The sequence below is a fragment of the Canis aureus genome, chromosome 30 (assembly GCF_053574225.1).
Source record: "Canis aureus isolate CA01 chromosome 30, VMU_Caureus_v.1.0, whole genome shotgun sequence".
Classification (NCBI taxonomy): domain Eukaryota; kingdom Metazoa; phylum Chordata; class Mammalia; order Carnivora; family Canidae; genus Canis; species Canis aureus.
This window is the reverse complement of record NC_135640.1, coordinates 16,065,403-16,077,390: the sequence shown is the minus strand read 5'-3', so window position 1 is coordinate 16,077,390 and position 11,988 is coordinate 16,065,403. Positions and strand designations below refer to the sequence as shown.

The 11,988-nt window shown below is 35.9% G+C and overlaps 1 protein-coding gene across 5 annotated transcripts in view; it reads right to left on the bottom strand.

Moving 5' to 3' along the window:
• Positions 1–206: 206 nt before the first annotated feature.
• LOC144301742 (multidrug resistance-associated protein 1-like) overlaps positions 207–11,988 on the bottom strand; it is an 87,686-nt gene continuing 75,904 nt past the window's right edge. For 4 of the 5 annotated variants that reach the window (XM_077878794.1, XM_077878798.1, XM_077878797.1 and 1 more), the window contains 8 exons: positions 11,058–11,257; positions 9,729–9,855; positions 8,289–8,390; positions 5,298–5,441; positions 4,169–4,327; positions 2,736–2,902; positions 1,673–1,867; positions 207–1,332 (listed from right to left, as the gene is read on the bottom strand). In XM_077878794.1, the coding sequence (XP_077734920.1) occupies positions 1,206–1,332; positions 1,673–1,867; positions 2,736–2,902; positions 4,169–4,327; positions 5,298–5,441; positions 8,289–8,390; positions 9,729–9,855; positions 11,058–11,257 (1,221 nt within the window). In that variant the 3' untranslated portion in view covers positions 207–1,205. Of the gene's footprint in view, positions 1,333–1,672; positions 1,868–2,735; positions 2,903–4,168; positions 4,328–5,297; positions 5,442–8,288; positions 8,391–9,330; positions 9,449–9,728; positions 9,856–11,057; positions 11,258–11,988 lie in introns of all 5 variants that reach the window. The other variant, XM_077878795.1, reaches the window with a different exon arrangement.

Sequence of the window (11,988 nt, the reverse complement as noted above, 5' to 3'; positions counted from 1 at the left end):
ATACTGGGTACAAAACATATTACAAGGCACTTCAGGGATTGTAAAGACAGGATAATACACCTAGTGGCTTACATTCTAAATGGAGGAGGCTATACATAATATACGGTTTTATAACTTAAGGCAACTTTTCATAAATACCTGTAGGGGATGAACATGATTATGTATAGGAAGAAGCAAAGGTGAATAAAAGAAATAGTTGCTAGGTCTTCAGGAACATGTTAAAATATTTTATTAAAACTATCCCAAATGGAAAATACCATTAAAATTTGAAACCTTCAAAACTGAAGGGCAATTCAATAATATTGCTTCTAATACATAAAAGTACTAAATTAAAAGTTCTTTAGAATATGATTAGTATTACAAATCAACAATCTTCTCTTGAATGTATGCTAATATATAAATCGCTGAGATTAAACCAGCCAAAAAATAATGTTTTAGAGAAAGTACGATTTTTTTACTCAGTCAATAGTAAAAAAAATATTATAAAATATTATTTTTAAATAAAGTACACCATAAAATTCAGTTAATATGTAATAACTATTTCCAAAAGCAATTGAATAACCCTATATTTTTTCTGTGGTTCCTCCATCATTTTACATACTGTACAGTAGCTCAACACATATTATGTATGTCTATAAATACTTGTATTATATTACTCGAAAATACTAAGTCATTAATTCTCCAAACATTGATCGGGTATCAACTATATGAAAATCACTATGCTAGGAACCTGACTTACAAAGATGACTGACACTGAGTACTTGCCCTCAGGTAGCTTTAGGGGAAGACAGACTAAAATAATTCAAATAGAGTATGGTCCCTGCCATGACACCAGGATGCACGTGGGGATGGTGAGAGTTCAGAAAAGGACAGCTAGATCAGATGGGAGAGCAGGGTAGGGGAGTCCAGGGGGAAAATCAAGGGGCACTTTGTGGAGAAGGTGACTCTTGAATGAAGTCAGAGACTTAAAGGGTAGGTGGCATGTAGCACTTTGGGCAATGTAGAGAAGGCAGTTATTCCAGACTGCATGAGTGGTAGAGAGAAGATTGGGTGCAGCCTAGGATAGTTGGAACTCTGGTGCTTTTCAATATTTTGGCAAACACGTAGCCGAGGGCCTACCATTGTGCCGTTCTCCCCATTGTTATTTTTTTAAATACTAATCTATTTTTTATTGAGTACAATCAATATACATCTGAAATTACTTATTATTTTGTCACTGAGTCTTGTGTTATTCCAGCTTCTGTTAGCATTTCAAAGAAAAGTCCTTTCCGGCATATCAAATTCTGTGGTGTTTCAAATTCTGTAATTCTTCCAGAGTCTAGAACAAGTACCCTGAAATGTAAAAACAATCCAGTCAGGTCACCTTATTCAGTTTTCCAGTTTACCCTTTTTTTCCTTGCTAATGTAGAATTTAGATTACCATGTGAGTTATGTCACTACAACATATGGGTACTATTGAACTCAAGAAGTATATTCAGTTTTCTAATATTCTTTTAGCATTACCATATTCTTCTAATCATTTGAAAGCTATGCTTCATACTATTAAGGGAAATTTTGTATCTCTCAGCATAGATACAATCCTTTATTAGTAATGATATGTTTAGCATGTTCAGTGGCTATCTCCGTAGAGATACGTAGATATGTTTTATTTCTAAAAACAAATAAAGCATACCTATCTGAATCAATGATAGAATGCAGTCTATGAGCAATCGTCAGGATGGTACAATCGGAGAACTCTTTCCTGATTGTGGTTTGCACCAAATTATCAGTCTCAAAATCAATGGAGGCTGTTGCCTCATCCAAGATGAGAATTTTTGTTTTTCGAAGCAAAGCACGAGCAAGACAGACAAGCTGCCTTTGTCCAACACTGTTAAAAAAAAAGGGGGGGGGGGTAAAATCAGTCCTGAAATTCTGATTACATCACTATTCACTCTCTTTCTAAGCCACACATTTATTCATTCTTTTTTCAAGAAATATTTTGTCAAAAGCGACAAAAACCTCTACATGGAATTTACATCCTCCTAGAAAGACAGAAAAAAAGACATGATAAATGAGTAAAATGTATAGTAATAAGAAGACTTCAAGCACACAGAGAAGGAGGGTGTACAGGGTGGACCTGGGGTAGACATTTAGATGGGCCTGCCAAAGAAACCCTCACTGGACTGTGGGAGTTGCCTTTTAATTCAAACTTGTTCCCGGCAAAGGGAACAGCAGATGCAAAATCCCTGAGGCATGCAAGAGCTGGGCTGGCATATTCATGAAATAGTAAGGAGGTCAACGTGGGGGAAACAGTGAGAGGTAGGAAAAGAAATCAGAGTCATGCAGTGCTGGGGTTGAGGGGATCTAGCTCACATTCTTTAGGTCTCTGATCACATGAAAGGGACTGTCATTGGGCATCAAACAGCCATGAAGGAAAAAGGAGCCCCTACAACATTTTTAAAGAAGAAAACTATTCAAACAGAAGTCTTTACAAAAGATTAGTCAATTAAATAGTGACTTTTCATATCACATCATTCCCTTATTTCCCCCTTTCTTTCCTTCACCAGCAGTTTCCAGCTAGTGGTCACCATTTTATTCCTTGTCCTTCTTCCCTAGAGGGAATCAACAATCTTGTGCTTTGAATAGACCAAAGGAGGTCCTTGATGACTCAGGACCCTTCCCTTTGAGGCTAACTCAAAGCTTCTAAGGAGCCTTAGAATGAGTAACGTGGCCAAGCTTTGTTCTTAGCAGCTTACCTGAGATTTTCACCTCCCTCTGAAATCTCATGCAGCAGCTTCTCGGGAAGGGACTGCACAAACTCTTTTAAGTGACACAGTTCTAGCACCTCCCACAGCTCGCTATCAGAATACTTGTCTAGGGGATCCAGGTTCATTTGAAGAGTACCAGAAAACAAAACAGGATCCTAGAGAATGAAATCGGTCACCAGTAATCTTACTGTCACACAGAGCACAAATACATTTTTAAAAAGTCAGATTCAGGAAATAAAGAAAAAGCAAAATGATCAAACCTAAATAGTTCTAAAATTCATTCTAAATTGAAAATAACAGAAGAGAATCAGAATAAGCTATAAGTGCGATTAAATCATCAAAAATTTCCTGACCATCTTTCTCCTTCTCAATTACAATGTCAACACCAGCCACAATCATAATGATGATGATAAGTGCCATTTAGCAGAGATATACCATAGAATAGAATAAATACAAACCATACCATGTATATAGTATTATCAATCAGCATACCAACTCAAAAAGATGGAAGCCAGTATCCCCATTTTATAGTGACTGAACTAGAGGATTTGAAAAGCTCTTGTTCCTGCCACACAGAAAGTAAGTGGTTGAGTAGAATTTGAATAGGACAAGTCCATGCTCTTTCCAATATACCAACATGTCTGGTGAAACTGTATTTTACTATACCTGTATTGATGAGGTATAGTAAAATGAGAGGAATGAGTAATATCTCTTTTCTTCATTAAATTTTTCCTTGCCAGAATTCTATTCAAATTTGCTTTTAAGTAAATTCATGAATACAACTATATGTTTAAACAATATAACAAAGAGATTATATTTTAGGAAATTTTTAGAGGGTAATACAAAGATATCTCATAAGTGCTCAGTTTAAATTTTTCAAATTCAACTGAATAAGTCATCTTTGACTGTAGATACATATTCTTGAGCCAATTTGCATGTTTGTTAATGATAGAGTTCCCTTGATGCTGCAGATAGACAAATCAAAGGACTTGAAAAAAATGATCTAACTGAATTATTGTTCTTTTCATCTTTTAAAATGTTTTTAAATTTCAAATCAAAGAGGCAAAATTATATACTCACTCTACCAATTAGGCAAAAGGCTCAGTGATTTTTTTTCTTCCAAAAAATACCAATGCATTTCAGCCTGATCTCTTACAATTTTATTTGCATTTACTATTATGAAGAAAACTTGTAAAGCAAAATACCAGTTTTTCAAATTGACAAATGCATTTAGGAAGAATGTTTTAGAGTAAGCGTGTTTAATAGGATTCAGTTGTTGCGATTTTTAATAACACATTTAAAATGCTCTGGCTTCTAGAAATGAATTAAGATGCTTGGAAGGAACAGATTTGAAAAAAAAAAAAAAAAGACGATTACCGAGAGGGAGTTAAAAAAAAGTCTACTGACAAAACAGACTTTACCTGGGGAATGATATTAAGTTTGCCTCGAAGGTCATGAAGTCCAATAGTTGATATGTCAATACCATCGATAATAATTTTGCCTCCTGATCTTTCCACGATTCGAAATAGACAATTTGAAAGTGTTGATTTGCCTGCTCCAGTCCGTCCCACAATTCCAATCTGTAATGAAATGATCATAAACAGTTTGCACTGTGCTTTCTGTAAGGGACTGGGGCTTTGCACTGACAACAAATACACTGGGTGTCGGGTCAGTGGGATTTAATTTTGCCAAATGGAATGACCCTGACTGGCATGGAAGATACAATATGACTTCTAATGATCACTCTTTATCCAAAGTTCATCACTTATGAGAAAGGCTCAGGTTAATATATGAGTTTTCTCGACTTTTGAGTAATTTAGTAACCATCTAACTAGAGCATGCCAGCAGCCCCAGGAAAAGCAGACCACCCCTGAACCATGTTGGGACTAGCTGTTCAGAGTGTGGTCAAGGATGACTTTGATAATGGGATGGTTTTCTCAGGACTTTCAAATGAGGCTTCTCCACCCTCCTTCCCCAAATAAAACAAACAGGACAGAAACCCTTTGCCAAAAGGATAGAAAATCCAAAGGAATGTTTGCAAAAGGCAGATGTTCAACCACTGAGTCATCCAAGTGCCCCGAGGTGACTATAGTTAATAGTATTGTATACTTGAAATTTGCTAAGATAGTAGATCTTAGGTGTTCCTACCACATCCAAAGAAAACCAAAACAAAGCAAAAACAAAATACCTTATAACTATGTGAGGTGACAGATGTGTTAATTTGACTGTGGTAATCCTTTCACTATATATATATGTATATCAAACCATCACATTGTACACTTTAAATATATATAATTTTTTACTTGCTAATAACTCAATAAAGCTGAAAAATAAAGTAACATGTTTCATAATATAGTATGCACAATTTAAAAATACTGTGTTTTTAAGAGGAAAAACTTACTCTGTATATACCAACCACCTGAGTTTATTATTTTTATATGAAATTTGAACAAAGACCATCTTATATTCAATACCATACTGTACTTTGACCTTAACAATGAGTGAATTCAGATAAAAGGGAAAGTGAAACTTATGAAATATATATGGTACCTTCTCTTCACCATGAGTCTGGAAAGTGATATCTTGTAATGCTAAGCCAAGATCATCTCGGTATCGAGCCTGATAATTAATAAATTCCACTATCCCTTTATCAGGCCATTGTGATGGAGGCCTTTTAGACATTATCCAGGGTGCCTTAAAACAAAGAAATATTATAATAATTATATCACTATATAATTATTACCAAAATAATTTGGTACATATAAAACAAAGAAATATTATGGTAATTATCAAAAAATACATTTCCCCCAAAAAATAATTATCATGCATATAAACAAAAGTGATAGAAAACATTCGTGGATATTATAATCTCCCAAAAATAGTTTTAAATATTACCAACTTCTATAACTATAAAACTTCTCCTCTGGTTACAAGAAAAACTTGGAAATAAAATTTTAAAGGTAACAAGGCTTCCTATCTTCTGTACAGTTATTAAGAAGAATCTTCTAAAACTGCAAAGTTGCCGAAGGTAACCTGTTTGAAATTTTAGCTGAGATGAGGATAGTCTGTCATTCATTCATTGTTCTGATACTGAGTATTTACTTAATGGAGATTCATCAGTGAGCCAAACAAATACAAAGTTTTGTCCTCACAGAGCATGCAGGATGCCAGAGAGACACAGAAAGAATCACATAGCATATGTAGAACGTTAGACAATGATAAAGCTTGGAAGATGGGAGAGAGGCAAGGTTAGTAGTGGTGGTGTAATTTTAAGTAGGGTGGATAGGGAAGTCTTGGTTGGATATGATACAGGAACAAGCCATGTGGATATGGGTTGAAGTGCTTCCCAGGCAGATAACTACACATGTTGGGGTCCTGAGACAGAGGTGTGTCTGGGACATTGGAGGAACAGCAAGAGGCAGGACAGTGTGGTGTCTGGGCAGCAAGGTGAAGTGTGCTCATCAGAGGGAGTGATCACCAGTGTCAAATGACAGATTAGGCCAAGTGAGGACTGACAGGAGACCACTGGTGATCTTGACAAGGACATGTTCAGTAGAGTGGTGGGATTGGAAGCCTGTCTGGAGAGAGTCCAAAACGGAAAGAGGGAAGTATAGGTTATTCCAAAGAATTCTTCTGTACAAAGGTGCAGAGAGATGGGGTTACAGAAGAGTAAACAGAATTAGCTGAGCAATTTACTTCTTCCACGTTAAGAGTTTCTGTAACAGTATTTGTCAGACCTGCATCAAATTACATAAAGATGATTTAAAAAAAAAAATGTGTGGATGGGGGCACCTGGGTGGCTCAGTGGTTGAGCGTCTGCCTTTGGCTCAGGTCGTGATCCTGGGGTCCTGGGATCAAATCCTACATCAGGCTCCCTGTAGGGAGCCTGCTTCTCCCTCTACCTGTCTCACCTCTGTGTGTGTGTGAAAAAATACATAAATCTTAAATTTAAAAAATGTGTGGATATATATGTTTTACGTGTTTTACTGTTTCTTTCAATTTGAAAATAACATATTTTAAAATTTATACATACATAAGTTTATATACAAAGAAATATATATACAAAAAATTAGAAAATATTCAAAACAATAAAATTATGTAGTGGTCACGACATGGCACTAGACTGAGCGAACCGAATACTAATCATTAGAGGTTGTGAAGGTGGATTAATCTTCCATTAAATTTGTGTGAAGAAGGAAGGTAAGACCTGGGGTAGAATCTAGGGGATGATTCAAAATTTAGGTAGGAATTGGAGGATGTAGATAATATTTTAGCATATTTATAGACGAAGAGGGGCAAGGCAGGCAGGATGCTAAGATGTAGAAAGTAAAGATGTAGAAAGTGGTTAATGGAGCAAAGTTTGACAGAAGACATGAAGAGATATTACCAAAAATACAAGTGGAAACCAGGTTTTCTATTTGAAGGAGGGATACCTCTTCCTAAGAGTTAGTTATGAGCAAAAGAGGAGCATTACATGATTTAGATACCATTATCGGGAAGAAGATACAGAAATTCAGGTCAACTTTAGCATCTCCCTTGTTAATTCATTGAACTGGGAGGCAGAAATAACCCAGATAAGGAAAATATGCAGATAACTCAAATATTACACTGTATCAATAGTCTCATCCTTCTCCTTTCTAAATTATAATTAATTAAAGGGAACAAAAGAAACTGATTTATTCTCCTCCTCCTTCCCATCCGCAGAGATGTTAATGCTGAGGAAATAGGACAGAAGGTATAAACAATAAAGCAAATTCAAAAATTGCACAGACTTTAATTATTAGATAACTATACTCAGACACTTTTCACAACATAAAATTCTCACAAAATTAAATCTTAGGTTGCATATGTTACTCTACATTGATAGAGGACAAATCATTGTGCCTTCTAAAAACAGGTAATCAGGGATGGCTGGGTGGCTCAGCAGTTGAGTGTCTGCCTTCGACCCAGGGTGTGATCTCAGGATCCCAGGATCGAGTCCCAAATCGGCTTCCTGCAAGGAGCCTGCTTCTTCCTCTGCCTCTCTCTCTCTCTCTCTTTGTGTCTCATGAATAAATAAATAAAATCTTTAAAAAAAAATAAAGACAGGTAATCATTTTTAATTTTTACATGTCTTAAAATTAAGTACTATTGCAATTCAGTTAACTCTGGTGTTTTTTCTATTTTAGTGATATATAAAATAATGGTGGATTTTAATAGATTGGGTTTCAATTTCTTTTTTTGTTTTAATATTATTTATTTATTTATGATAGACAGAGAGAGAGGCAGAGACACAGGCAGAGGGAGAAGCAGGCTCCATGCCGGGAGCCCAATGCAGGACTTGATCCCAGGACTCCAGGATCGCACTCTGGGCCAAAGGCAGGCGCCAAACCACTGAGCCACCCAGGGATCCCCGGGTTTTACTTTCATTGAAAACTGAATATCATAACATGAATTTGGAAAAGCAAGTTTCACTTCAAATTTATGTTTTTAAATGTCAATTCAACGTGCATTACAATATCTTAATCTTGCATCTATTTTTAGTTATGTATTAGTGCTTACCTCTTTATTCATATTTTCATATTCACACACTCTTTCAATGGAAACTGCATTGGTTTCAATTTCACAAGCTTTCCTCACCCAAAAATTGAGAGATTGAGTAATCTGGAGGAGAAAAAGCCAAGATCTTAATAAATGGTTCTTTAGCCTTTTATTAAGGCTATTTTATTATTAAGATATTAATAATATCTTAGAAAGTTTCACTTTTCGTAGTTTTCATATACTTTATCTCTTCTGATTATTTAACAACTTTAAATGTAAGCATAGTTATACATAAACACATAAGTGTTTAAGTATATTAAACTCATTCACATCATACATAACGTTTTTTTGGCTGTAGATAGAATGAGTATAGTTCAACATATGTTGAAGGAGTCCCTCCTTGGTGTAAGTAATGATGAATACCAAGACTGACAGGATATGCCTCAAGAAATGTACACCTCAAGTGAGAAAAAAGTTGTGTACAGTGTTACCTTCAACATTCCTCACCATCATTCATCAAAAGGAGGGTTCTCCTAATTTTTCACCACTCTTGTCTCCTCTTTTTTTTTTTTTTAACTCTATTTTCTTCTCATTATACCCAGAAATATAGGTTGTAATTCTAGCCTAATTCTAAAAGCCAAAAAACTGTCAATTCAGTTTTTTCTCAAGTTTGGTGCCAAATCATTTGATGGCCAACTTGACTTGAACTGATATGGGGTCTTAAAAGTCTTTATTTAACCCACTTAGGGTAAACATTCACATACTTCACTGCAGAAGAAGTCGATGGATTATTGGGTTCTGACCCAAACCTTGGCTATAGTATGTGTATCATATTTCCTTTCTACAAGCCCAAGTTCTGAATTCTGAAATGCAACTGCATTTAAGCATTTTGGATAAGGGATGAAAGGTAGGTACTCAAATCATCTAGGCTTATCTTCTAAATAATATGTAATTATATTCAGTAGCTTAAGGAATATTCTATTTTACAAAGGGCATGAACACACTCATACCACTAGTGCTTTTCAGTGTAATATAAAATACAGCTTATTAGGAAAAAACTTACAAGCAAAGTAGAGCATATATTCTCCCCAGGGTTTAGATTATCTCCTTGGTTAGGTTGGGCAAACCGGATGGACAGGCCATGGTGGAGAGAGGCCCTACCACTGTGACATTCTATAAATCTATAAGTATAGGAGAACAGGAAACTTCTAGGTAATTAGGCAATGCCATGAGTTTCTGAATCTTCTAGCATTCAGCCTGTTCTTTCTGTGAGCTAACTTAGAATTGCTGAGCCAGCTTCCTGCTAGTAGCAACAGAGGAAGAAATGAGCCTCTAGGGTAATCCAGATTTGTCTCTCATTACTTAGCTAATAGAATCTATAATTCAGACAGGCAAAGGAGCAGAGAGTTTAATTAACTGGATTATAAACATATCAAATACCACAAAATCATTATTACTTACATTTAGGGCATAGGATATGGACAAACCAACTATTGCTGAATCTATAGAATTGCCAGCCAGCACAGCAAGCAGTGCAGCAAAGAAAACCATTAAGTTGCCAAGGAATTCAAGCCTAACAGACAGCCACCTGTAATAATGGAAAATATTCCTCAACTGAGATGCAAAAGTTTTGGTGCACTTAGTATGAACTCTTCTCTGTGAAATGAAAATGTAAATATCAATAGCTGGCTGTTTGTTTTTTTGTTTTTTTTCCTCACTTACTTAGAACTCAATCAAAATAGGATTGTTACAATGACGACAGATTAAAGGATTCCTCTGCATAAAAACACACTTGAGTTTTGCAGAACTTTGTTTTAAAACTTAATCAGAATTAAAAATAAAAAAGAACACTAGCTAAAATGTGCCATATTTTAAGATCCTATCAGAAAACAAATCACCTTTCCAATTACATACCCTTTTTTATATTATAAAATTAGTCTTCAAAAGTTAAAATGTGCCCAGCTATTACTTAATATTTCATTTTTCTCCTTTATGTGAAGTGATAATCTCAAATTTAAAATATGAATTATTATATGCAAATAAAATATATCCTACAAATACAAAATAAAACAGAGGATCATAACATTACTAATTCTATAGCATCCTGTATAACTTTCAAAAACTTGGAACCTGGGGTGCCTGGGTGGCTCAGCTGGTTAAGAGTTCAAATCTTGGTTTTGGGTCAGGTCATGATCTCATGGGTCATGGGATGGAGCCTTGCATCAGGCTCAGTGCTCAGCAGGGAGTGTGCTTGAAGATTCTTTCTACCCTTCTCCCTGCTTGCTCTGTTTATCTCTTTCTCTCTCAGATAAATAAATCTTAAAAAAAAAAAAAAAAAAACTTGGGACATTATTTTCATGTAAAATAGCATGTACTTTTTATTTGAATATAAATAGATACACTAACTTAAATGTATATTAAATATTAGACATATTTAAGGCCTTCTTTTTTTAAAACAAATTAATGAAATGCCATTACAGAGCACTCTTTCCGTTTAAAAGTCGGTGCATAAGACATCTAAAAAGAGACTGGTCTTGGGCAGCCCCGGTGGTGCAGTGGTTTAGGACTGCCTGCAGCCCAGGGTGTGATCTGGAGACCCTGGATCAAGTCCCACGGCAGGCTCTCTGCATGGAGCCTGCTTCTCCCTCTGCCTGTGTCTCTGCCTCTCTCTCTCTCTCTCTCTCTGCATCTCTATGAATAAATAAATAGTAAAATCTTTTTAAAAAATAAAATAAAAATAAAAAAATAAAAAGAGACTGGTCTTGAACAAGGCATACTGATGTGACTTACCTGTTTGAAATTACATTATTATAGAAACAGACCAAGTTCTCATTCACCACCTCTTTGTTTTGCTGGATGAACCTCTGTTCATGTCCAAAGGCCCGGATGGTGGACACCCCTGATAAAGTCTCACTAAAGTGGGAAATGATAGGAGAACGAGATGCTCCTGCCAATCGTCGGATCTGCCGAGAACTCGCCACGTAGTATCTCTAACCCAAAGACAGAAAGAGGCAGTTGGAAAGATGTAATAGAAATTGCTTCACTGGTTTGAAAATGGCATGATACTTGAGTGATCCCAAAACGTGACGCTCAAATTTTAACTCCAGTACCTGTGAGTGTGGCCTCATGTAGAAATGGAATCTTTCAGATGTCATTAAAGATCTCGAGATGAGATCAGACCTGGAAATAGGGTGGGCCCACCCTAAATCCAATGCTGAGTGTCCTTGTAAGATACAGAAAAAGAGAAGACAAAAAGACACAAGGAGAAAGCCATGTGAAGATGAGATTGATGTAATGTGTGCATAAGCCAAGGAAAATGCCAAGAATTGCTGACAGTCACTGGAAGCATGAAACCAATTCTCCCTCAAAGGCTCCAGAAGGAACCAATCCTGCCTACACCTTGATTTTTGACTGTTAACCTCCGAACTGTGAAAGAATAAAATTTCTGTTGTTTTAAGCTACCAAATTTGTTACAGGAGACTTAGAAATTAATACACCCTTGGAACAGTAAAAACCCAAATTCTGGACAGCATAACTAGAACAGAATTGGGCAAAGCTCCACTTTGATAATCCTTTCAAACAACCACTACTGAGTACCTACTATGGAAGAAGCACCATGTCACATGTTGGAAATATGACTAAGGAGTTAACCCATTAAATGAAGGAAGGCAACCAAAGGTACAAACAATAATATTTTTGTACCTAAATATAATTATGAGAA